The sequence below is a fragment of the Ovis canadensis genome, chromosome 19, assembly GCF_042477335.2.
Source record: "Ovis canadensis isolate MfBH-ARS-UI-01 breed Bighorn chromosome 19, ARS-UI_OviCan_v2, whole genome shotgun sequence".
Lineage (NCBI taxonomy): Eukaryota > Metazoa > Chordata > Mammalia > Artiodactyla > Bovidae > Ovis > Ovis canadensis.
In genome coordinates, this window is record NC_091263.1 from 58580575 (window position 1) to 58607473 (window position 26899).

General features: G+C 41.0%; 2 protein-coding genes across 7 annotated transcripts in view; one reads left to right on the plus strand and one right to left on the minus strand.

Annotated features, from left to right (window-relative positions):
* The window catches only part of APPL1 (adaptor protein, phosphotyrosine interacting with PH domain and leucine zipper 1), a 33247-nt gene extending 28903 nt beyond the window's left edge, over positions 1–4344 (minus strand). The window contains exon 1 of the mRNA XM_069560624.1: positions 4120–4344. Within this exon, the coding sequence (XP_069416725.1) occupies positions 4120–4173 (54 nt within the window). The 5' untranslated portion in view covers positions 4174–4344. The remainder of the gene's footprint in view (positions 1–4119) is intronic.
* Positions 4345–4392: 48 nt separating this feature from the next.
* On the plus strand, positions 4393–26803 carry HESX1 (HESX homeobox 1). 6 transcript variants are annotated; one of them, XM_069560625.1, is made up of 6 exons: positions 4393–5738; positions 8266–8402; positions 25211–25285; positions 25797–25996; positions 26279–26380; positions 26470–26803. In XM_069560625.1, exons 1-6 carry the CDS (start codon positions 5704–5706, stop codon positions 26566–26568), a joined length of 648 nt encoding a protein of 215 aa, XP_069416726.1. In that variant the 5' UTR covers positions 4393–5703; the 3' UTR covers positions 26569–26803. The 6 variants fall into 6 exon arrangements, with proteins under 6 accessions (XP_069416726.1, XP_069416727.1, XP_069416728.1 ...); XM_069560626.1 differs by having other exon boundaries at positions 4398–5738; positions 25016–25285; XM_069560630.1 differs by having other exon boundaries at positions 4413–4586.
* Positions 26804–26899: the final 96 nt, after the last annotated feature.

A 26899-nucleotide genomic window follows, 5' to 3' on the forward strand; every position in this document is an offset into this window, starting at 1 on the left:
GAAAAGAAATGCAAAAAAGCAAAATGGCTGTCTGACGAGGCCTTACAAATAGCTGTGAAAAGAAGAGAAGTGAAAAGCAAAGGAGAAAGGAAAGATATACCCATTTGAATGCAGAGTTCCAAAGAATAGCAAGGAGAGAAAAGAAAGCCTTCCTCAGTGATCAATACAAAGAAATAGAGGAAAACAATAGAATGGGAAAGACTGAAGAACTCTTCACCAAAATTAGAGATACCAAGAAAACATTTCATGCAAAGATGGGCTCAATGAAGGACAGAAATGGGATGGACCTAACAAAAGCAGAAGATACAAAAAAGATCTTCTCGACCCAGATAATCACGATGGTATGACCACTCACTGAGAGCCAGACATCCTGGAATGTGAAGTCAAGTGGGCCTTAGAAAGCATCACTATGAACAAAGCTGGTGGAGGTGATGGCATTCCAGTTGAGCTATTTCAAATCCTGAAAGATGATGCTGTCAAAGTGCTGCACTCAATATGTCAGCTAATTTGGAAAACGCAGCAGTGGCCACAGGACTGGAAAAGGTCAGTTTTCATTTCAATCCCAAAGAAAGGCAATGCCAAAGAATGCTCAAATTACTGCACAATTGCACTCATCTCACATGCTAGTAAAGTAATGCTCAAAATTCTCAAACCAAGGCTTTAACAATACGTGAACCATGAACTTCCAGATGTTCAAGCTGGTTTTAGAAAAGGCAGAGGAGCCAGATATCAAATTGCCAACATCCACTGGATCTTCAAAAAAGCAAGAGAGTTCCAGAAAAATATTTATTTCTGCTTTATTAACTATACCAAAGCTTCTGGCTGTGTGGATCACAATAAACTGTGGAACATTCTGAAAGAGATGGGAATGCCAGACCACCTGACCTGCCTCTTGAGAAACCCGCATACAGGTCAGGAAGCAAGTTAGAACTGGACATGGAACAATAGACTGGTTCCAAATTGGGAAAGGAGTACGTCAAAGCTGTATATTGTCATCCTGCTTATTTAACTTATATGCAGAGTACATCAAGGGAAACACTGGGCTAGATGAAGCACAAGCTGGAATCAAGATTGCTGGGAGAAATATCAATAACCTCAGATATGCAGATGACACCACCCTTATGGCAGAAAGTGAAGAAGAACTAAAGAGCCTCTTTTTTTTTTTTTCTAAAGAGCCTCTTGATGAAAGTGAAAGAGGAGAGTGAAAAAGTTGGCTTAAAGCTCAACATTCAGAAAACTAAGATCATGGCATCTGGTCCCATCACTTCATGACAAATAGATGGGGAAACAGTGGAAAACTTTATTTTGGGGGGCTCCAAAATCACTGCAGATGGTGACTTCAGCCATGAAATTAAAAGACGCTTACTCCTTGGAAGGAAAGTTATGACCAACCTAGACAGCATATTCAAAAGCAGAGACATTACTTTGCCAACAAGGCTACGGTTTTTCCAGTGTCATGTATAGATGTGAGAGTTGGACTATAAAGAAAACTGAGCGCCGAAGAACTGATGGTTTTGAACTGTGGTGTTGGAGAAGACTCTTGAGAGTCCCTTGGACTGCAAGGAAATCCAACCAGTCCATCCTAAAGGAGGTCAGTCCTGGGTGTTCATTGGAAGGATCGATGTTGAAGCTGAAACTCCAATACTTTGGCCACCTGATGTGAAGAGCTGACTCACTTGAAAAGATCCTGATGCTGGGAAAGATTGAAAGCGGGAGGAGAAGGGGATGACAGAAGATGAGATGGTTGGATGGCATCACTGACTCAATAGACAGGAATATGAGTAAACTCTGGGAGTTGGCAATGGGCAGGGAGGCCTGGCATGCTGTAGTCCATGGGGTCGTAAAGAGTTGGACATGACTGAGCGACTGACCTGAACTGATGCTAGATAAACAGTCTAGAGAAGAACAAAAATTTATATCCCAAAGCATTAATCTGAGCTCTCTATATAAACTACAAAAGTACAACAGGACAACCATATTAAGCCAGTCAAGGAAACACACGACCTTTGAGTTGTTTATTCAGTATGTGATAATGTGTGAAGATACTTAAGTTATCATGTGTAGTTAGAGCCAAATAAAAATCATTATACACAATATAATCTCAATCACATTAAAAGGTGTAAGAGAAAGGAAAAAAACCTACAAAAAAGAAAGCAAAGCATTAACAGAGTTTACTCCCGAGTGCTGGACAGGTAATTGTGCTTTCTGTACCTTTAATTTTTCTGAAGCAAACAACTATTATTTTTATAATCAAGTACAAAGACTAAAATTTCACTATCTATAACAGCTGAAATTTAGAGAGTTAAGTGACTTGCCATAAAGTAGAAGGTACCAACTGGCAGTAAAGACTATATCCTAAATCCCAAATCCAGGGCTTTCATTCTTGCCACAAGTTTTCTCCTAGAATCGCTTCCCAGTGTTTTCCCTTTCTAAATCCCAGTTGTCCCAATTAACTTTCCCAAATAAATATTAACTAGTTCAGATTTATTACTTCTAGAAATTGAAAGACTATCAATGTGGCTCTTTCATTAAAAATTAATACTAATATGGCACATGCTTGTAAAAAACAGAAAAAAAATACAAAAACCTAATGCTCAAGTTGTAAACTTACTGTGTGAAAAAATCAAGAAATTAGATAAGTTAACATTATACCCTCCTCATAAGTCATGGCTAAGGGCACTGTGAAACCCATTCTGGGCAGTCTTTATGAGCAGCTATAAAAGCCAGGCCAGGGAAGAGAAGAAAGGTAAGGCAGCCTGTTGAGTCTTATAAAAAAGTAAAACGACAAAGTGTACCTGACCAATGCATCCCACAAAATTTTTGCTAAACATCTGAAACAAATGTAGCTTATAACTTTATACTACAGAAGTCATTAAATATTTGAACTGGCTATTATTCTGGCAGTCAAAATAAGCCAAGTCGGTCTCTCTTTGTGTCAGTATAGGCTGATAAGAGTACATTACCAGCAGGGATCGGGCCTGTGAAGATAACTTTCAGCGTAAAAAAAAAGCCCAATCAATTCTACAATCAGAGCCCAACTCCAACCTGGCAGTCAAAACTAGCACCATATCCATGGTAGACAAGTCATACAGGAAAGTGGGATCTAGCCTCTCCCTCCTGTTCTTCTGGAGTCATTTAAACCATTAAGACACAGGAAATATCTGCAACTGTAGTTCTAAATGAACATTTCAGAAAACTGTCTTCATTCTAAGTGGTAGCCCAAGAGCAACTTCGTCTCGAATCCCTTATTGTGTAAGAAGACAGGCCCAGGGATGAAGTTTCTCAGCCCAAGTTTCAGCCCCTACTAGCATGTTTTTTTTTAACATAGCTGATTTCATTCTTCAGCACTGAAAACATAAGTCCCTGTTACGTCTTCCTATCTTAAGGAAGAGACTATCTTAAGCTAGAGCAACCACACCAGCATCATCCCCAATGCACAAAACATGGGGCTTTTATTTTGATGAGTTTACTAGAGCCAAGTCTGCAACCCGGGCGCAGCAGTCGTGGAGCCGCAAAGGCGCCGTCCACCTCTCGGCATGCACGGCCCGAGTGACAGCGGCTGCACTCAGGGTCACGACGCTCGGCCGGGAGGCTCCGGGATCCGTGACGGGCTTCGCCGAGGGCTTTCCGCGCGGGCTAATCAACAGACTTTCAGTATTTTTCCCTCAAAATTGTCCATTTCCTTCCCTAGCTTGATCAGAAATCATTAAGTCTACAGGGTCGTTTTTCCTCCTGCATTTCCTCCGAAGAGGTTTTCGAAAAGAAAATTCCAGGATCTGGATTTATCACCTCACATCACGGCAATTAAAAGGCATCTTTTGTCAAATACCAGGGAGCCCCGGGCGCGTAGCGACCGCCGGGCCCATCAGCCACGGCGGCGGCGGTTTGGTCGCCGCCCGCCGACTCCCAGACCCCGAGCGCGGCTCTCGGCCCAGCGACGCAGGCCCACGCGGGCCTCGGGAGGGCGGCCCGGCCTCGGCAGCTCCGGGCGCCGCCCGCGACCGGCAGGGATACTGGGGGGCGGCGCCCACCTGGGCCAGGGCGGGCACCTGCGGCCGCGGCGGGGCCAGGCCTGGAATCTGCCAGCCCCGCTCCTTCCCTCGCCTCCCGCCGCCTAACCTGTGGGCTGTCCTCCAGCGTCTCCTCGATGGGCAGCTTGTCGATCCCCGGCATCGTGGCAAACGGAGGGCGGCGGCAAGAGACGAGGCGGCCGCCCACAGCTCCCCGCACCCGCCCGCCTGCAGCAGCTGACCCCGACCCGCCCTCTCTCGCTGGCTCCACCGCCCTCGCCGGGCGCCGAGCGGCCGCGCGTTGGCGCGGGAAATCCCGCCCCGCCGGCCTGCCTGCTCCGCCTCCCTGCCCGCTCATTGGCTCACGACGACGCCCGTCAGCGCAGCGGGGCTGGCCCGGAGGTTCCTTCGCTGCTCCCCGCTCCGCTGAGATGTAGGGACTTGGAGGAGGCGAAGGCGGCTGAGGCGGCCTTCTTTGCGCACCTCGACACCTACCCTTCGCGAGCGATTGGCTATAAATCGTAGGGGACCGTCTTACCTCAGCAAAGCGTGCGTCTCCTGGAACCAGAGCTTCGAGTGAGGACCGTTCTGGGGAAATTGGGGCTGTTTTACTTCTCCCTCAACGTTTTTCGTCAGAGACCACGAAAGAGGCCTCTCTGCAGGCGCCTTTAGTTTCCAAAGATTATAACCTTCTCAACTGCCCGCAGTGTCCAGTCTCCCCTCTCCAGCAAAATGGTGCTGGCTAACTCAGATATCTGCGAGATTAGCTGTGTTGTTAACTTGGCTTTCTGGTAAATTCGTGGATAGTAGACTCGAAAAGAATTTTTTCTGAGCACTTGGGTATCAATATATGCATTGAAAAACCCGACTTTGCTGCCAATTCATCAGTTCTTAGCTGTCCTTGAGAGACTGACATGCCACAATTCAGACTTCCATATTTCTTATTAATCATAAGTGAAAATATCTTTTTAAAGTCAGGGTACACTGATTTATTATGTTAGTAACTGATTTTAGCATTTCTGTTAAAGTTTTGGAAGAATATTTAAATAGCTTCTTCAGCATCTAACTTTTTTTTAATAAGAGAGATAAGGTGAGCTGTACTTCTAGAACTTGATCTGGATTAGAACTCCTGTCTCTTTTGTCCATCTTTGTGTCCAGATTCTTCATGGAAGAATCTTTATACAGAGAAAATGGCAGAATTACTAGTGTCTTGTAAATACCTAGCCATTAATCCCACTAGTCCATCCCATTTTCATTCAAGAAATATAAGAAATGCCGAATAAAGACTATTAGTTGCCCAGTACCACAGATAAATTGGAATGAATCCAGGTACGGTGGAACAAATCCAAATACAGTAACTGGAATGGAAGTTACTTTAAAATACGAGATTTTCCCAGAATCTCTTAAAGGAAAAATCAAATTTAAAAAGTTTTCCCAAGTAGACTTGCAATGTAGTTTCATGGGATTATTCATAGCTTTCAATAACTTTGAGTAAGGGCTCTCCCCTTAAATTGTTTATCAGCGAGTCACTCTGTATATGAGATCTTTAGTTTCTGAAAGGTAGTTTGGAGTCAGTTCCTACAGTGTTACTGGTTGCCAGCTGCTTGAAGGTACCTGGCATCGGCATGGTACAGATCTCAGCAGCACAACTCTGGCCTTGGACATTTCTTGTCTACTCTATCAGCACAGTGGCATGCAACCTGACTCTGAATTAAGAAGACTTTCACAGTAAGTGACATTCTTGGTTGAACTGTGATTAGATTGTAAGTGAAGGAAAAGAAAGTTAGTGACAATTGATAAGAATCAGGAGTAAGTGACAAATGGAAAAAAAGTGTAAGAAAGAAGAGTAATTATACGGTGTAACTGAAGTTTGGCGTTTTGGCCAAGCTAAATAATTCCAATGAAAAATTATCTTAGGTATCTGAATTACCTGGGTGGGGTATTATCAAGTTAAATGGTTTCCTTTTTTGTATGTTCCATGCTTCTAAACTGTATTTTTGTAAAGGGTTCTCAAGAGGCTATTATATTATCAGAGAGGAGCAAGGAATTCTTCCTGGGTTCAACTGATTAAAAAACAAACAAAAACAAGTTGACTATTCAGTTGTGTGGAGAGGCAGTTCAGTCAAATTATGAAACTAGAAAGACTCTTAAAAGGCTTTCTACTTGGATTCTGTAGCTTTAAGCTATTATTCAGTCTGCTCATCCAGAAAAATAATTGTATTTCCTATTTTAAAACACGCCTGAAGTTGCAAGATTGCAGTTTCCTTTGATAGCTAGTATAAGTTTAATTAGCCTAAGTTCTGTACAGTTGACCAAACTCGATTTCTTTTATAGAGGAAATGAGGCTTGTTCAGAGTATGCCTCAGGGGTTCCTAGAGACTCACGTGTGGGTAGTAAAAAAAAAAACTTTGGCCAGCTAGTTAATTTTATGGAAGGCGAGGCAGGATTAAATGACATCCGCCAAAGAATTCACTGAGACGTTTCACACATATAATTTACAATAAAAAGATGTAAAGTTTGGTAAGTAGATTTGTTAATTATTAGTCTCTTAAAATTATATTTGATCTTCTTATAATTAGGTTTTTACATGATACTTCTTGAAGTTCTGGTCTGTGGTATTATAGGAAAGAATCCAATAACCAAAATGACACTGGTGTTTTATTTTTTAAAATGATCCCCCTAGGTTAGTGGTTACCAAACTTACGCACACATAAAAGTCATCTGGGGGAGGTTGTTAGAATACAGATTATCCTATCTTCAGCCCAGCAGAAGAGTCTGATGCCATTGGTCAGAGGTAGGGCTGGGAATCTTGCAGGTGAGTCCAAAGCAGCTCATCCTCAAACCGCATGTTGAAAATCTCTCTCCAGAATGGAAGATAACCATTTCCCTTACCCAAATCACTGTGTATTTTAGACTATTAAAGAGTCAAGTAAACATTTAGGAAAGAGTCTTTAGTTCCAGCTGAGGGTGGTGAGAGGGACACCATTTCCAGAATCATCTAGAGAGCTTGGGAATCCTACTTCTTAAAAATATCCCCTGAAAGACTCCATCAATCTCAAATTCTGGTGTAATTGATACTCCTTTCAAGAGCATAATGTATACTGCAAATACTTCTAGATGTTACCTAATAAATCACTCCTTAATGAGACTCACTTTAACAGATAATTCAGGTTTTTTTCTTACGTCTGAGTTGAACAAAATTCAAGAGTATATTAATTGATAATTGGGGATCCTGAGTCACTTCCATCTACTCTAAAACATTTGAACCAGTGGTAGAGGTGGGAAAAGCTTTGGGCAGTGGGAGTAGAATAAAATGTTCTGAGGAATGTGTTGCAAAAAGAGGTGGTTGAGCAACCAGGACTATCAGATTCTTCATTGTGCCAGTGCAAGCCACCCTCTGGCCTTTGATCTTAATATTAATACTGTTGTTGTTTTTGCTGTTTGCCACAGCATCCTTAGATTATATATATATGGCTAAAGCATAAATCCTTAGAAAGGCCAATTCCAGAGCTTCTACTTCTTGACTCTGAAAAGAATGAAACTTTATTTCTAGGATAATTGTATATGGCTGCTGCTTTTACGGTCGCCTTGATTCATTTTTGGAAGATGAGGACATTGTAAACTAATTTTTTTGACCAATCTGAGAACCTTGAAACCAAGCAGCATTATTTCTGTTTCTTTGGGGAGATGAATAAAAACATGAGCATGAGCTCATGGACATGGACTATGGAGTCAGCCTAGTTGACTTGGAATCTTAGCTTCAGTCTTTACTAGTTTTATGACACTTTAGGCAAGTTACTTGATTTCTCTGTGTCTCCATTTTGTCATCTAAAAAGTGGGGCTTAATGTAGAGAACCTACATAGTAGAGTCCAGAAGATGTTTAATGAGCTTTCAGAATAGTGCTGGGCACAATAAGTTTCCAGTAAAAATAAGCTAAGTATTCTTTTCATTTTAAATGTTTTAATGCTTTTAAAGCAGCTTTTATTTTCTTCATTTCCCCCTCTTTATCATAACTAAAGAAACCATTATTTTCTAAATCAGAAGACCCTCCTCATTGTTGTAGAGAATATGGGTAGTATTTTAAATAATATTACCGTTATCCTTGCTAGTGTTTTATCATTGATTTGGAGACTTTTGCTGCCAAAAAAAAAAAAATTAATCAATAAATATATATTGTGTTATTCTGGAGAAACGGTATAGGTACAAAACCAGCAAAGGCTGTTACTCTGTTTTTTGATCTTTGTTTTTTGGCAGTGGGGAGAGGGGAGATTCCCAAAGGTTAAAAGACACAGACCTACATGACATTACTACTCCCCAGAAGTTCTCGGGAGCAATAGGCAAGTCATTGGAAAAGAGACTGCTGTTAGAGAAGCCAATGAGTCCCATGACTGGTAAAGTATTGAAATCATTTTACTTCTTGTTTTTTAACTTTTTATAGTACTACAGAGGGCAATAAAAAGAGTTACTGATAATTGAGTATACGAGTACTGTTCATAGATCCGTTGGTAAAGAATCTGTCTGCAATGCAGGAGACCTGGGTTTGATTCCTGAGTTAGGAAGATCCCCTGGAGAAAGAAATGGCCACCCGCTCCAATACTCTTGCCTGGAGAATCCCATGGACAGAGGAGCCTGGCGGGCTACTGTCCGTGGGGTCACAAGAGCCAGACCCGACTTAGCGACTAAACCACCACCAACGTAGTTAAGTCTCACAGTAAATCAGCACATCCTACCAAAAACACTAGATGGTGCCCTAAATTTAGTTTTGGGATTTTAAACTGCCTCAGAAAATGGATGTCTTCATTCAATAAATATTAGGTAATGAACAAAATGTTAAAAACCTCTGCCTTTGTGGAGCTACAGTTTAGTGGCAATGGTAGGAAGAAGGACAATGAAATATAAACGTAATATGCAGTATAAGAAATAAAGTATATTAGAAAGTGGGGAGTGCTATGGAAAACAGGGAAAATGAGGTGAAGAGCAGTTGCAGTTTTAAATAAGCTTGTCAGAGTGGACTTCATTGAAAAGATGGCATCTGAACAAAAATGTGAAGGAGTCACTGGAGTGAGCAATGAGTACATCTGAGGAAAAAGTGTTTCAGGAAAAGAAACAACCAGGATAGAGGCACTATGCCCTAAGGCAGGAGTGGCCTTTCTATTTGAAGGATTGCATAGAGATCAGAGTAGCAGGAAAGCTGCGAGCCAGGGTGGAGGAATCTGTTGGGGAGGAGGAAGAGGAGGTAACATCATGTAAAGCCTAATGGCCTAAGTGAGGATTTTGACTTCTACCCTGATTTTGGATAAAAACACTTTTAATTGAGGTTGTGATTTGAAACAAATGTTGGAGAAACTAGATAAACTACTGATATGAGATATCATAAATTATGCACAAATTAACATTGTCTTAAGTAAACTCAGTAGTTTATGAAATATACTGATTTAAAGGAAAAATTATATGAGTGATTTAGCTAAGTCATGATCAAAATGATATAGGGGCAAAAGTAATGTCTTAATAACAGAAGACAGTGAGTTCATGTAAAAACAAGTGTATGGTTTTTCCTCTTCCCTTTCTGAATAATTCAGCCCTAAAGCCATTGTGTGCATGCCCAGTTGCCCATTCCAGCTCTTTGTGACCCTGTGGTCTGTAGCCTGTACCAGGCACCTCTGTCCATGGGATTGTCCAGGCAAGAATACTGGAGGGGGTTGCCATTTCCTCCTCCAGGGGATCTTCCCAACACGGGAATTGATCCTGTGTCTCCTATGTCTCCTGCATTGGCAGGCAGATTCTTTACCACTTTAGGGGCTTTAGAAAAGCCCTTAAAGCCATTAGGTGGAACCAAATAAAGTAGGAGTCTATGCAGGGTGGTGAGACACGGGGGCCCAGAATGAGGTGTTGGAGTCCAGCAAGCAGGGTAGGGCATCCCCACAAAGGAGTGCCCTGGTGTGCAGTGCCAGAGCCTGTTCAGGACGTCAGAGCAAAAGATGGGCAAAAATGGCATTTTGGTGGAGAGACAACCCCCAGGCAATAGGATGTTGGAGCAGATATGGGGTGAGGATACCTGAGAGGGCTGTTTTGGTGTTCAAGCATGGTGAGGGCTTTTGTGCAGGTTGACAGCTGGCTGCATCTCTGTGGGGAAGGGATGGTAGCAGTGGCAGTTGGGTTACATAGGGGGATACGTGCAATAGGTAAATATATTGAGGATAAAAAAAGCCAGGATTCTCACTGTCAGAGAAGGGAATTGCAAATACTGTATGGAAAGAGGGAAAGTTAGAATGAGCCCTCTAGTGCTAGATTAGAATTAGAGGTATCCATCGCTAAGAGTCGGGCACGACTGAGCGACTTCACTTTCACTTTTCACTTTCATGCTTTGGATAAGGAAATGTAACCCACTCCAGTGTTCTTGCCTGGAGAATCCCAGGGACGGGGGAGCCTGGTGGGCTGCCATCTATGGGGTCGCACAGGGTCAGACACGACTGAAGCGACTGAGCAGCAGCAGCAGCAGCAGCAGCAGCATGGCTTCCCTGGTGGCTCAGGCGGTAAAGAAAATGCCTGCAGTGAGAGAGACCTGGGTTTGAACCCTGGGTTGGAAGATTCCCGTGGCAACCCACTCCAGTATTCTTGTCTGGAGAATCCCCATGAACAGAGGAGCCTGGCAGGCTACAGTCCATGGGGTCGTAAAGAGTCGGACACAACTGAGTGACTAAGCACAACACATGTGAACTCACAGGTTTCAATACATGTATGGGGTAAACTGGATATAAAGTGTGTATACGTCACATACCTGCATTTATTTCCTTTTTCATTGAGAAAGCCTTTGAGAGAGATGCCCCAATAACAGTGGATGCACATCTGAGTCCATATCTTGGCTTCCAAACACCATTGTTCGTTCATTAAAAAGAAATAGGACTGCTCAGAGAAATGGCTGACTCTAGATCTGGAGCAAGAAAAGAATAAGGTATACTTGAGACACCTTGTGCTAGGAGGTAGAAAGTGCTCAAGAATGATGTGTCAAGGGACTTCTCTGACAGTCCAGTGGTTAAGACTTCCCCTTCCAATGCAGGGGATGTGGGTTCAGTCCCTGGTCAGGGAGATCCCACATGCCTCACAGCCAAAAAACCAAACCATAAAATGGAAGTTACGTTGTAGCAGATTCAACAAAGACTTTAGAAATGGTCCACATCAAAAAATGATGTGTGGAAAGAACGCAAGTCAGCTTGAAGGGGGCTTCCATTAGCCAAATCAGGGGAAATTTCAGCATCACAATAAGTCATGAGATTATAACTCCTTAAATAGAAAACCATGAGTTCATATTGATATAAATAAATGAATAAAAACATTTGTTGCAAAGTATTTGCATAGGCTTAAAAATAACTTCACCCCCCAAAAAATTACATTATAAAAGGGGAAAGAGTAACTTTCTAGTGGGAAAACCTGGCAGACACCATCTTAATCAAATGCTGAAAGTTAAAATCACCAATAATGAGACTAATCAAAATTATATACTACCTGATAGGAAATAATGAGAATACAGCATCAGTTCTGTGTCATCCCCTCAGAGATCACAAGGAAACATGAAACAAATCCTAACTGAAGAACTACTGAAAACGCTGCTGAAATGACAGCTGCTTTTTAAAATTATAACCATTTAGAAATATATATTTGCTTTAAGTCAATTCCACTAATATCTGAGTTGCTAGATTGTGGAAATGTTATTTCCAGTTATCTTCCAGTACTAAAATGAGCTCCTTTGTTTAGGTTATATGTGTGAACTGTATAACAATAATGTTTACAAATCCAGATAAATTCTCCTACAGTATTTTTAGAACCTTTATTATTTAAATTGCATGCTGCCAATTTTCATTAATTTTTTACCTTTTACAGTCTGGGGAACTATATTTTCATTCTGAGGTAATTCAGTTTGCTAAATACTTTGTGATTTGTTTATATGATTAGAAACACAGTTGTCAAGTGGTAAACTCTCTTTCACCTCTACTCCTTCTGTTAATGATGTGTGAGTGCATGCTAAGTCGCTTCAGTTGTATCCAACTTTGCGATCCTATGGACTCTGGCCCGGAGAAGGCAATGGCAACCCACTCCAGTACTCTTGCCTGGAAAATCCCATGGATGGAGGAGCCTGGTAGGCCGCAGGCTATGGGGTCGCGAAGAGTCGGACACGACTGAGAGACTTCACTTTCACTTTTCACTTTCATGCATTGGAGAAGGAAATGGCAACCCACTCCAGTGTTCTTGCCTGGAGAATCCCAGGGACGGGGAAGCCTGGTGGGTTGCACAGAGTCGGACACGACTGAATGACTTAGCAGCAGCAGAACTCTGGCCTGCCAGGTTCCTCTCTCCATGGGATTCTCTAGGCAAGAATTCTGGAGTTACCATTCCCTTCTCCATGGGATCTTCCTGACCCAGGGATTAAACCCCCATTTCTTGGGTCTCCTACATTGGCAGGCAGCTGATATCATTATCCATTTGGTCACAGAAACTAGAAATGTGGCAATCACAGTCACTTTCTCCCTCTTACTCCCCTCAACAAACAGACACACACACAGACACACACACATACCCCTATAACTACACCTAATTGGCCTTCATTATGTTGGTTTTCTGTGACCTTTCCTTGAAACATCTCTACCTGAAGACATATCTGAAAAGCCTTCTAGTAACATTGATAATGGCAATAAATGATAGCAAATAATTTACATAACATTTACTATATATCAGGGATTATTTCAAGGGCTTTGCAAGTATTAATCTCATTTGATCCTCAATTATCCCCATTTAATTATAGAGGAAACTGAGGCAAAGAGAGGCTAAGTTACATACCCAAGGTCACATAGTTAAAAAGAGTCAGTGCAGGAATTTGGACCCAGGTAGTGTGACGCCAGAGTTGGGCTCTTACCACCCATCAGTCCTGTTCAGTTTCACTCAAGCTGATTTGGGCCCCTGTTTGCTCCCATGCACAACTTCTTGTGCACACATCTTTAAAATTGTGTATTTATTTATTGGTGTTCCTAGAAGAATAAGAGAATTGTGCTACTTATATTTACAAAAGTAGAATAGTGAGCCCACGATATTATATTTTTATTCATTAGAGACAATGAATCCACATATACCCATCACTCCAATTCAGCACTTACCAACATTTTACAACACTTGCTTCAATTATCTTTCTTTGCTTTCTTGTTTTCCTGAAGTATTTTATTTATTTATTTAATAATTTTAGTTAGTTATTTTTGGCTGTGTTGGGTCTTCCTTGCTATGCATGGGCGTTCTCTAGCTGCAGTGAGTGGGGGCTGTTCTTCCTTGTGGTGGTCGGGTTTCTCACTGCGGTGACCTCTCTGGTTGCAGACAGAGCACAGGCTCTAGGTGTGCAGGCTTCAGCAGTTGTGGCGCATGGGCTTAGTTGCTCTATGGCCTGTGGCACCGTCCCAGACCAAGGATCGAACCAGTGTCCCCTGCATTGCAAGGTAAACTCTTAACCACTGGACCGCCAGCAAAGCCCTTCTGAAGTATTTTAAACTAAAACCCAGACATTCTGAAATTTCACCTATAAATATTTAAGTAGAATCTTTTGGAGGGACTTTTAGTAAATGTAACCACAATCACATCATGACACCTAACAAAATTAATGTTAATTACTACCTTCTTAATCATGAGTTTCTTGAAGGCAGGAATCATTTCATCTCCTGGTTACCTAGTACATTCCCTGTACAAGCTGGAGTTTACTAAGTGTTTGTTGTGACTTAAAAGTTTGTTTTTAAGTTGATAAGAAAACCATGGCATTTATCCTCCAGAAACAATGATATAACTGACAATCAGGTTCTCAAGTTAACTGACAACTCTAATTTAATCTACAATGATTAGATTAAGTGACACTAACGTGTAGGCCTGAGCCCCTGGAAGCCTTAAATCCTGAACTATTTTATCTTTGATTATTGAGTCTAGGGAAATCCTGAGTCTAATTTAACCTAGCCCTGAATTTTCTTGTCTTCAGTGTCAGTCTGGGGAGGACATAAAGACAGGGGCTAGTACTCTTGCCTGGAAAATCCCATGGACGGAGGAGCCTGGTGGGCTGCAGTCTATGGGGTCACAAAGAGTCGGACACGACTGAGAGACTTCACTTTCACTTTTCACTTTCGTGTATTAGAGAAGGAAATGGCAACCCACTCCAGTGTTCTTGCCTGGAGAATCCCAGGGATGGGGGAGCCTGGTGGGCTGCCGTCTGTGGGGTCGCACAGAGCCAGACATGACTAAAGTGACTCAGCAGCAGCAGCAGCATACTGGGTGGGAGTGTGCATTGGTAAAGATTTATTGGAATGAAGTATGGAAGAATTCATAAAAAGCATATTCTTTTTTATTCATAATAAATTCTGGTTTATTTTTGGGTGACAAAAAAATAATATATTCTTCAAAGAAACTTTTTCATGGAAATACTCCTGCATATGTGCTAAGAAGGTATTCATTGTTTGTTAGAGTTTAAAAAATTGGAGACAACCAAGTGCCGTTATCAAGGGAGCAGTTCAGTAAATTGTGATTCTTCCGCCTACTGTAGCATCAGGCAGCTGTTGAAGCATGGGATGGAGCTGTGTGGGCTTATGTCATGTCAGTGTTGGGGAACCACATTGCAGAACAGTACGTGTGTCTGGCTCCCTGTGGATAAAAGCATGTGTGTGCAGCTACCTGTTTATGTCAAGACATCCTGAAAAGATAGGAAGGCACACTAAACTGTTAATAGTGGTGGCCAGTGGGTTGGACAGTAAAAATGGGGTAGAATTGAAGGAAACTATCATTTTACTCTGTACCATAGTAAATATTACGTGAATTTTTTAAAATCCAAAGGCATCAGTGTTTTAGATAATTTTATATCAAATTTTTAAAACCAAGAACTTGATATATACAAGAGGCACTGTACAGAAAACAATTTTGACTGGTTTGAAAATGTACAAATATGAAACTATAGTCTTTTGAGATTGAGAAAAACCTAAAATGTTTTCTAAATATAAATGGAGGGAACTTTTCTACAAATCTTTATTTAATATCTTATGTTTGATGAACACTGTAATGGTTGCCAGGAGAGACAAAAGTATGTGTGAAATAGTCCCAACTCCCTGGTGGCTCAGATGGTAAAGAGTCCACCTGCAATGGAGGAGACCCGAATTCAACCCCTGGGTCAGGAAGATGCCCTGGAGAAGGGAAGGGCAACACTCTCCAGTATTCTTGCCTGGAGGATCCCATGGACAGAGGAGCCTGGCGGGCTCCAGTCCACGGGGTCGCGAAGAGTAGGACACAATTAAGCAACTAAAGCGTATTCTTCTCCTCAACCTTGTAACCACTGAGGATTATACGATGTGTTTCAAGTAATAGCCAAGGCTAATGGCCTTAGGAATGACAGAGTATCACAGACATGAATTGTGCCTCAGGATTCTGAAATTGTATGCTCAGATTTTAAATGAATCCCCCACAGGTAGCTAGTGGGAGCTACTGTATAGCACGGGGAGCTCATCTTGGTGTCTGTGATGACCTGGATGGATGGGATGGGTGGGATGGAGGTTCAGGAGGAGGGGATACATGCATACATAGAGCTGATTCACTTCGCTGTACTACAAAAACTAACAGAACATTGTAAAACACCTATCAGTTCAGTTCAGTTGCTCAGTCGTGTCCGACTCTTTGCGACCCCATAAACCGCAGCACACCAGGCCTCCCTGTCCGTCACTAACTCCCAGAGTCTACTCAAACTCATTCCATTGAGATGGTGATGCCATCCAACCATCTCGTCCTCTGTCGTCCCCTTCTCCTCCTGCCCCCAATCCCTCCCGGCATCAGAGTCTTTTCAGATGAGGCAGCTCTTCGCATCAGGTGGCCAAAGTATTGGAGTTTCAGCTTCAACATCGATCCTTCCAATGAACACCCAGGACTGATCTCCTTTAGGATGGACTGGTTGGACCTCCTTGCAGTCCAAGGGACTCTCAAGAGTCTTCTCCAACACCACAGTTCAAAAGCATCAATTCTTCGGGGCTCAGCTTTTTTTTATAGTCCAACTCTTAAACCCCAATTTAAAATAAGGAATCTCCCATCTCACTTTTATTGAATTATAATTACACAATGTCATAATGTCTAATCTGTGGATTACCCTGGAGTGATATATAAGTAGTTCACAGAAAACTGGGAATTCTCTTACACATTAAAAAGCAATGGCAACAATAGCAAACACACAACATTTATGTGTATTTACAAATGTCTCCTCCTCCTAGTCTCATCTATCCACCATCCATTTATTTATTCATTTAAGAAATATTAATTGAATGTCTACTTTGGGATTTTTTAGGAGATACTGAAGGTGTTAACAGTAAAATCTAAAGTCTTTTATGTATTTTAGAAAACACATTTAAAAATTCTGAGGGTCTCAAATAGAACAGTGTTATTTTTATGCATAAGTAAGAGGCTAACGTCATGGAGCTTTGCTTATTGCATTTCTTTCCTATCCTCACAGCCTGGTTTTCTTTCTTATTATACTCACAGGCTGGTTTTCTTTCTTATTGTGCTATGAATGCTTTTTGAAAACTCTGCAAAAACATTTAAGACATTGTGCATTTTTCCTGATGGTTAATGATTTGAGATTTAGTTGAAATACATAATTAGAAAATGTTAGCAAAGCCTGAGTTGATTTACAAGTTACTAGAGCAAAATAAAACATAAACATCTCATTTTTACTTCATCTTGTACATACATATGTTTAAAATATAGACTTCCAGTTTTACGATTCCTATAATCTCTTCAATGTCAGTGTGTCAGGCTTTTATTTTTTATTTCAAAATAAGTGTAGAAAGATATTGAGGATTGATTATATGGAAGGTTTTACAACCCTTTTCTTAATTGATTGGTATATTTTGACATTTATATTTTGAAATCCTTGGGAAAGATGTTATCAGTTCAGTTCAGTTCAGTTCAGTCGCTCAGTCGTGTCCGACTCTTTGTGACCCCATGAATCACAACACGCCAGGCCTCCCTGTCCATTACCAACTCCCGGAGTTCACTTGGATTCATGTGCATCGAGTCAGTGATGCCATCCAGCCATCTCATCCTCTGTCATCCCCTTCTCCTCCTGCCCCCAATCCCTCCCAGCATCAAAGTCTTTTCCAATGAGTCAACTCTTCGTATGAGGTGGCCAAAGTACTGGAGTTTCAGCTTTAGCATCATTCCTTCTAAAGAACACCCAGGGCTGATCTCCTTCAGAATGGACTGGTTGGATCTCCTTGCAGTCCAAAGGACTCTCAAGAGTCTTCTCCAACACCACAGTTCAAAAACATCAATTCTTCGATGCTCAGCCTTCTTCACAGTCCAACTCTCACATCCGTACACAACCACAGGAAAAACCATAGCCTTGACTAGACGGACCTTTGTTGGCAAAGTAATGTCTCTGCTTTTGAATATGCTATCTAGGTTGGTCATGACTTTTCTTCCAAGGAGTAAGCGTCTTTTAATTTCATGGCTGCAGTCACCATCTGCAGTGATTTTGGAGCCTCCCAAAATAAAGTCTGACACTGTTTCCACTGTTTCCCCATCTATTTGCCATGAAGTGATAGGACCGGATGCCATGATCTTCGTTTTCTGAATGTTGAGCTTTAAGCCAACTTTTTCACTCTCCTCTTTCACTTTCATCAAGAGGCTTTTTAGTTCCTCTTCACTTTCTGCCATAAGGGTGGTATCATCTGCATATCTGAGGTTATTGATATTTCTCATGCTTCTTCCAGCCCAGCGTTTCTCATGATGTACTCTGCATATAAGTTAAATAAGCAGGGTGACAATATACAGCCTTGATGTACTCCTTTTCCTGTTTGGAACCAGTCTGTTGTTCCATGTCCAGTTCTAACTGTTGCTTCCTGACTTGCATACAAATTTCTCAAGAGGCAGGTCAGGTGGTCTGATATTCCCATCTCTCTCAGAATTTTCCAGTTTCTTGTGATCCACACAGTCAAAGGCTTTGGCATAGTCAATAAAGCAGAAATAGATGTTTTTCTGGAACTCTCTTGCTTTTTCCATGATCCAGCGGATGTTGGAAATTTGATCTCCGGTTCCTCTGCCTTTTCTAAAACCAGCTTGAACATCAGGAAGTTCTCGGTTCACGTATTGCTGAAGCCTGGCTTGGAGAATTTTGAGCATTACTTTACTGGCGTGTGAGATGAGTGCAGTTGTGCGGTAGTTTGAGCATTTTTGGCATTGCCTTTCTTTGGGATTGGAATGAAAACTGACCTTTTCCAGTCCTGTGGCCACTGCTGAGTTTTCCAAATTTGCTGGCATATTGAGTGCAGCGCTTTGACAGCATCATCTTTCAGGATTTGAAATAGCTCAACTGGAATGCCATCACCTCCACCAGCTTTGTTCATAGTGATGCTTTCTAAGGCCCACTTGACTTCACATTCCAGGATGTCTGGCTCTAGATGAGTGATCACACCCTCATGATTATCTGGGTCATGAAGATCTTTTTTGTACAGTTCTTTATATTCTTGCCACCTCTTCTTAATATCTTCTGCTTCTGTTAGGTCCATACCATTTTTGTCCTTTATCGAGCCCATCTTTGCATGAAATGCTCCCTTGGTATCTCTAATTTTCTTGAAAAGATCTCTTATAGTGGCCATTAATTAGCCATCATGTATTATCCTTTTTATGTGTGTCAACCTTCAGTTTGCCCTTGTATCAGTGTTCATAAAAGATATTTGTCTATAATTAAAAAAAAAATTTTTTTTGTTATCAGGGTTATTCAGACTTCATAAAACAGATTTAGAAGGGTCCTTCCTCTTCCATTTTCTGAGAGATTGGTATTTGTGTAAGATTTTCTTTAAATGTTTGATAAACTTCACCAGTGAAGTTATCTTGGCCGGAAGTTTTCTCTGTGGGAAAGAATTTGATAACCAATTCTGTTTCTTTAATAGATATGTAGCTAGTCATATTTTCCATTTCATGTTGTTTCAGTTTTTGTGATCATGTATTTTTTTTTGAGATTCTTGCCTATTTCATGTAAGCTACTGGATTTACTGGTATAAAGTTGTTCGTTATATCCTTTTTTTTTAATGTCTGTAGTCTCTATAGCAGTATCACCTCTTCATTCCTAATATTGGTAATTTGTGTTCTATCTTTTGTTCTTGTCTCCCTACAGGTTCTCCCTTCTCAGTTTTTTATGATGGAGCTTTTTAGATAAATTATCTAGTGCTGCGTAAATCACCCAAAACTTGGTGGTTTAAAACAGTAGTGTTCATTTAATACCTCTCACTGTTTCTCTATGTCAAGAATTCAGGAGTGACTTGGATACCCAGTCCTGTCTTGTAGTTTTCATTAAGATTGTGGTCAGATGTCATCTGGGGCTTTAGTCATCTGAAGGCTTGAATGGAGCTGGAAGATTCACTTGCCAAGTGGCATATTCACACAGCTGGCAAGTTGATGTGACTGTTGACAGGAAACTTCAGTTCCTCTCCATGTTGGCCTCCATACCTATCATGGTGGCTGCCCGCATGTGCTTACTTCTCTTTGATTGTGAGATTATGTTTGCTTAGTTTTAATCTGTGGGAATTTTGTGACCTAGATTAGCAAGGCTTTCTCCCAGAGAGCGTTTGTTCTGTTTTTGCCGGGAACCAATATTAAAGTGACCTCAAATGAGAGTCTTCTGTTCAACTCCCCTACCTACTACTAGCCTGAGGGTTAGAATCCTGGTTTCTGTGATGCTAAGGATTTTTGCTCTTGTGGGTGACCTGTTATTTATCATTTGTCTGCTGATCACTGCTCCCAGTTCTGAGTTCAGTTCTTGGTTGTTGGGTTTTTACTGTTTCATGTGGTGAGGAAACAAAATTTCCCTTACTTTTTCAGATCTCAGCATTGCACTTGAAGATATATTTTATACAAGATCTAATTGTTTTGTAGTGGAAGAGTCTTTCAAGGAATATGGCCCAGCGTATTGCTATAACAGAAATATCTCATTCATTCTCCAGTTTACCTCAAATTTGGCTTTTTTTCTCTACCCTTCCAGCTTGCCAAAGTTGACAGTAACTCCCTTGTTAACAAATCTGTGGATACATTTGTCTTCTTTTTACCCAGCCTCTTAGCAGCATTGACACAGCTGATCATTCATTTATTATTTCATCTAGTTTTAGCTGAGCACTGTTGTGGATGCTAGAACAAACAAAAATTCTAAAGATAAGAAACAGGCGATAAACAGGAAACAAGATGAACATATAATAAGACAAAAGGGCAGGAGAAAGGGCATCAAGACTCCTGAAATTTTTTAAGGGACTGAAAGAGTAAGCCTTGTTGGAAAAAATTGTATTTAAGGAAATACTTGAAGGAGCTAACAGAGTAAGTAAACTGTGAGAATATGTGAGGGAAGAACATTCTAGGGAGTGAAAACAGCCAGTGTACAGGCCCGAGGCAGGACTGTACCTGTGTTTTCCGGAAGAGGAGAGGTCCCGTGTAGCCAGAACAAAGTCAACATGGGAGATGTGATGGAAGATAAGATCAGATCGGAAGGGGAGCTGGCAGATCAGGTGACACCCTGTGTAACACTATAAAGACTGACTGTTACTGAGATGGGAAGCCATTTTTTGAGCAGAGTTGTGACATGAACGGATATGTTTTTAAATAATCCCTCTTGCTGGCTACTGTGTTGATAGAAAACCATAAAGGATCAAGGATGGACACAGTGAGACCACTTAGATATTGTTGTAACCATCTTTCTCCTTGATCCTTTTTCCTCTCTTGGGTTGATTATCATTTCTCCAGACTTTTCCCTTGGCTTACTACCTGTTTCCTTCTCTAGTTCTTTCTCCAGCACATCTTCTCCAATTTCTAAATATTGAAATACCTCAGACTTGGTCTTAAGATCCTTCTTGTGTCTAGGGCCATTCACTGGGTGATCTCATACAAACCTCTGGCTTTTAATGGTTTTAATACATATGATTTGTGCTAGTGATGCACAAACTTAGAGATTCAACCCTGAGCTCAAACTCAGAAATCCAGTAACCCACTTGCAATCCAAACTGAAACTCTTCATTTCCCCCCAAACCTTTCCTCCCCTAGTCCAGACTTCCACACCCCAATAAATGACACTATTTTTGCTCAAGCCAAAAAAACAGTCATCCTAATGCCTCTCTTTCCTTCATTTCTACCAATCCACCAGCAAGATGTGTTTTTCTGTTCCCACATGAAGGAGCTGTTTCCTCCACAATGCTGTATGTCAAATAACCTCAGAAATCTCAGTAGCTTAATAAACAATGAATGTTTATTTTTCTCACCCATGAAACTGCAGGTCAGTTGGTGTTTGGCTGTTTGCCTGGGCTCAAGCTGCAGGATGGAGTGGGGTCTCCTTCACATGTGTTCATTCTAGGGCTTAGGCTGAGAGGCAGCAACTGCCCTGTGGATGACCACACAGTGATGTCAGAAGCTCAGGGGGGCATACCAATCATATTTCAGGCTTCTAGTCACAACACTTGCCATTGACTGAAGCAAGTCACATGGACAAGCCCAAAGCTGAGAGGTGGGAAGTACACTGTATCCACGATGAGGCCACAGCAAGGGGATAGCTATATAATATATTGTGGGGATGAAAGAATTGGAACTAATTATCCAATTACTTCATCTCCCACAACCTCCTAAAGAATTGTACCACTTCCCAGATCCACTGTTAGCCATCATCTCTTGCTCCTGGACAGTTATCTCTCTCCTCATCATACCTAGAACAATGCCTTGCATTAGTATATGCTCAGTAGGAACGTAGTGAATAAACAACTCTCAGGTGATCTTCGATTTCACTGGTTACACTCATCACTCTTCAGTCTCTTTCTATGTAGCAGCCAGGATGGGATTTTAAAACTGTAAATCCTATCTGTGCTATAAAGAGAAATATATCTGTTCTCTGTCCCTGGTTCCAGGCACACAGCTCCTAAATTTCTTGGAATTTCCTGAGTAATAAGAGTGATAGGAGCATCTTTTCTTCTAATGTCATGACTCTTGGTGGGCTTCTCAATAGTTTCAAGATGTGGGCTGGTCACAGGAAAGACCAAACCTAGATTAGAGGCTTATAACTTTCAGCCCCACCTGCCAATCTCAGGGGAGGGGAAAGGGACTAGAGATTGAGGTCAATCACCAATAGCCGATGATTAATCAATCTTGTGTATGTAATGAAACTCCATAAAAAAAAGCCACTAAAAAAAGATCAGGATTCTGATCTTGGCAAACACATTGAAGTGCTGGGAGGGTGGTGTGCCCAGAGAGGGCATGGAACCTCTGTGCCCCTTCCCCCACACCTTGCCCTACACATCTCTTCCATCTGCTCCTGAATTGTATCTTTTCTAGTAAATGTAAACAGCATGCCTTCTTGAGTTGTATGAGTTCTAGCAAATAATTGACCCTGTGAAGGGGAACTCTGAATTTACAGTCGGTTAGTCAGAAGTACAAGTGGCAACCTGGGACTTGCAAGTGGTATCTATAGTCTTGGTGGACTGAGCCCTTAACCTGTGGGGTAGTTAGGGTCAGAACTGAATTGTAGGATACCCTGTTGATGTCTACAGAGAACTGGAGAGTCGCTTGGTGTGGAAAAGCCCATATGCATTGGGTGTCAGAAGTGTTGTGAGTAAAAACAACTCAGACTGTCATATTAGTCCCAGCTTAAAACCCTGCCCCAGGTTCCCTTTGCACTTGAACTCCTTACCACGGTCTTTATAGGTCTTCATAAATGCATCCATTATCCAGCCAGGCCTGGCTCTCCAAACTCTAGCATCTGGTACCACTCACCGCTCTCTGGCTAACTGCCCTTTTCCTCCTCAAATATTCCAATACCTTTCAGCTGCAAGACCTGTGTACTTGGTGTTCCTTCTGACTGGAATGCTCTTTCTCAAGATCTTGGCATGCTAGCGTTCTCTTATCCTCAGCTAAAATGTCACCTCCTTAGAGAGGCCTCCCTGACCATCAATACTTAAAGACCCTCTTCTCACTCCACCTCCACCCCCGTTATGTTTCATCACCACCACCTTGTTTATTCCTTTCAGTGAGTTTATCGCTCTCTGAAATTACCTTGCTTTTGTTCATTCCTAATCCTAGAATGGTGTCTGACACATGTTAAGTGCTCTGTAAAAGTCTGTCGAGTGGATATATGAGAAAACATTGCCTCCAGTTTTTTAAAGAAACTCTTTGCTATCTTTTATTTTCATACACTCATCCAGATGTAAAATAATACGGTATTAAGTCCACATAAAATCAACTCAGGATAAATAAAATATTGCAGTGTCTGCGTTGATAAAGAAGAAATTGGGGACTGGAGTTGCGTCAGCCTGTGCCGTGGCACCCTGCAGTGTGTGCCTCTAGGGCCCTAGTCTGTGGGGTCGACGGTCTCAGTAAGGCCGCCTTCTACCCTTACTGAGGAGCCAGCTTTCCTGGCTCATCTTTCTTCTTTTTCCATCCTCATCACTGGTTAATGTACAAGAAAATTTATTTATTAATATTTACAGTCATTGTTTGTTGGCTGTCTCACTGCCCCCCATCTCTGCCACCACCGTGAGCTTCATGGACACATGAAGGCAAGGATCCTATTCGGTTTTTTAGGTACGCAGTAGATGTTCTTCCATTTGTGGGATGAATCAATGAATGAATGTTTCAAAGGAAAGAATCTGGAAGGTCCTGAATCAGTCTCTTTCTCTAGGTCACTCCAGAGGAGGGGAGCCCCCACTGTTTACCTTCCAAGACACTGTAGGCAAAACCTCCATGAGGATATATGTTTACTAGTTTATTCATTGTCAGAATGGCTTTACTTGTGTATTTATAACTCCATCTTGTGTGCGTGTTTTGTTTTCTATGTGAATCCTTTGTTCACACTGGAGCTCACATAAGGAGGAAGTTAGCTTGGTATTTATGACATCGTGATAGGAAGTGACATCACACAGGGCAAAATCTGATAAAGTTCAGCTCTGTCCTGTAGAGGCTGTTTCCTCTTTGAGCACACACTATTTTTCTTCTTCCCACAAGGAAAGCCCAGTAGTTGTTTGAATGCTGACTAACAGTGTTACAACTTTGGTGAGAAGTGGTCACTTCAGAATCTTCTCATTTAGCAGCTGTATTTCTCTTTTAATTTCACATTTTCTTAGGATGATGAAAATATTTCGTTCTTGGTTATTTTTCACAAGTCTTCTTGTCCTCATGAGAACCATCCAGTCTCTCAAAATATCAACAAAAATTTTTCTTTAAAAGATAAATTATGTATTTTTCTTTGAAACAGCTGATGGGAGAGAAATTCTTCCTTTAGTTTGAATAGGCATACTTTTAAGTTGCTTGGAGGTAGTTATATATGAATCTTCATGTTATGTCTCTCTCATTTAAAAGAAAAGATGAAATAAGAGAATTAACTCATTAATTATTTAAAATACTTGGTGCAACTGTTCCTTGTGAGTTAATCCAGGCACTTGGAAGAAAATTACACTCAGTGTTAATAACATTGCCAACCTTTTCCAGTATGCTGCACTCCAAATACTATTGTGTTTTCATTGACAACAGTCACTATTACATATGCATGTGAAAAACGGGCATTTTCATCAGAATTACTGTAATAGCATTAAGAGATTATTATTTTTCCAATGTCTTTGGAAGAAAATTCACTTAAATTAGATTATTTATTACTTGACTGCTCTTCTGTCTTGCCTGTATGTTTAGGTAACTGGAGTCCATGAAAGTATAAACTTCAGAATAAAAAGCATGATTTTATACATTGATGATTTCAAATAAAAGAGGAGTGCTAGTCTGTGTGCATCCTTTCTTTTGAGAAAGTTAAGTCTGTGTTCTGTTTAGGAGAGATAACACTTTTTGTCCCTGTAGGTGGCCCCTGTGGTGTAGCCATTAGTTGCTAATTACTTGCAAACAAATAAACAATTAACTCCTGGAGCTGCTGGCTGGGCCAGTGTGCATTGACATGCTAAAACTTTCTGAAACGGGATTTTAATTAGTGACGTTCTAAATCCAGCCCCCTTGTCAGCGGAGCAGTGAGGTGAACTGCAGGAAGGTCCAGCCCCGGACACGTGGGGCAGAGCCAGCCAGGGAGGCTTGGAGCTGTTGCTCTGTGCAGCCCACGCAAGGATGTCTCCTAGCCTTCAGGAAGGTGCTCGGCTTGGGGAAGGCAAACCCTCACCCTGCCCCTTTTCAATTGAGAGTATCTTAGGACTGGACCAGAAGAAAGACTGTGTTCCATCCACGAAACCCCACAGGCCCTGGGCAGACACCTGCGGCTCTTCAGGTACGCCACAACTTAATTTTTAAATTTCTTTGTTAATTTGTTTACAGTGTTTAATTTGGCTTTTTTCTCTTTTTTTCATATTACATAGACTTAGAGAAAAACTTTACTTTCATCCAAGTACATAATTGAAATATCTAGCACTTTTAATGCCTCCATCTGAGTGTTATGGGAAATAAAAAGAACATTGGCCTTAGATCCAAGTAGGTGTGAAGTGCACCCATGAGAAATGCCAGGAGCCTTCATTTACTTCAGAAGAGCTCTAGGTTTATTTGCCATATCATATATTCTAAATCTCACTGGAAGAATAAATGACATTCAGAGGTCAGAATGTGTTGTCTATCAGCAAGACAGAGCTCTCATTTTTGTTTGCTTTTTGGATTTTGGTCTCCTGTGAAACCCAGAAGAATTCTACTAGGAAAGTTAGAGACAAGTTTCTGAAATTACTTCTTATACAACTTTGTAAAATATAGAAATGGACACCTAAAATGGGATTTCTTTTTTCTCTTTTTAGGGAAAGAAGTTAACCTATGTCTACATGTCCCAACTCTTCCCAGTGGGATCTCATTACCTCAAACTGTGGATCACTCAGTGCCGGAAGAAAGTGTTTGGAAATACGAAGATTACTTTGCACCCTCAGAGAGACTTTCTTTGAAAAGAGAGTTGAGTTGGTATAGAGGCCGAAGACCCAGAACTGCTTTTACCCAAAACCAGGTGGGAAGTTTTTTCAGCCAATAATCTTAATACAAAGGCTTTAACTGATGCCCTGTTGGGCAAAAAGCCCATCCACTTTGGGATCTCAGTTTAGAAGCCTTATTAATGAAACAATAGACCGTATCGCTCTCTCTCCCCGTTAACAGTTTCTGGATAGTCATTAAAAAAAAAAGCTTACAGATTAATCGCCCAAGATTTGAATGCAATTATTTTGCTATACACATTAAAGTCTATTTTATGATGACAGATCAACATTTTAAATAACTATTTCCTTATTCTTAGATTGAAGTGTTAGAAAATGTCTTTAGAGTAAACTGCTATCCTGGCATTGATATCAGAGAAGACTTAGCTCGAAAATTGAACCTAGAGGAGGACAGAATCCAGGTAAATTTTCAGACTTAGTTCTTGTAGCACTGAAATGTTAATAATAAAATAACATTTCTGAGGTCTGTTTTATCTTCCCTTAATTTTAGATCTGGTTCCAAAATCGGCGTGCAAAGCTGAAAAGGTCCCATAGAGAATCACAGTTTCTAATGGCAAAAAAAAATTTCAACACAGATCTCCTGGAATAAATAGAAAACTAAACATGTGGAATTATCTTCCAGTTGCAGAACATGAAGAATTAATGGAAATATCAAGTATTGAAAATGTTATGTTTTCTGTGTTTAATCTGAGTATTGTCATTTTTATTGGAAAATATATTGTAAATAATTACTATTATAACATGGCACCTGTTATACTTGGGCACTGTTAGTTACAATAAAAGCCTTTCCTATATATTTTAATAAACATTTGCAGAAAAAGCCAGTTATTTTTGGTGAGCAAATTTAATCAAATTAGTTTATTAAAATCAGTAAACTCATAGCTAATTGACTCTACAACTGGATTCCATTTACAAAATAA

Bases quoted from the DNA above. Each gene is read 5' to 3' on its own strand.
- HESX1 (XM_069560625.1), top strand. From the start codon at position 5,704: ATGCAACCTGACTCTGAATTAAGAAGACTTTCACA. The intron at 8,403-25,210 runs GTAAAGTATTGA...AGAGTATCTTAG, and splicing joins GCCAATGAGTCCCATGACTG to GACTGGACCAGAAGAAAGAC. The intron at 25,286-25,796 runs GTACGCCACAAC...TTCTCTTTTTAG, and splicing joins AGACACCTGCGGCTCTTCAG to GGAAAGAAGTTAACCTATGT.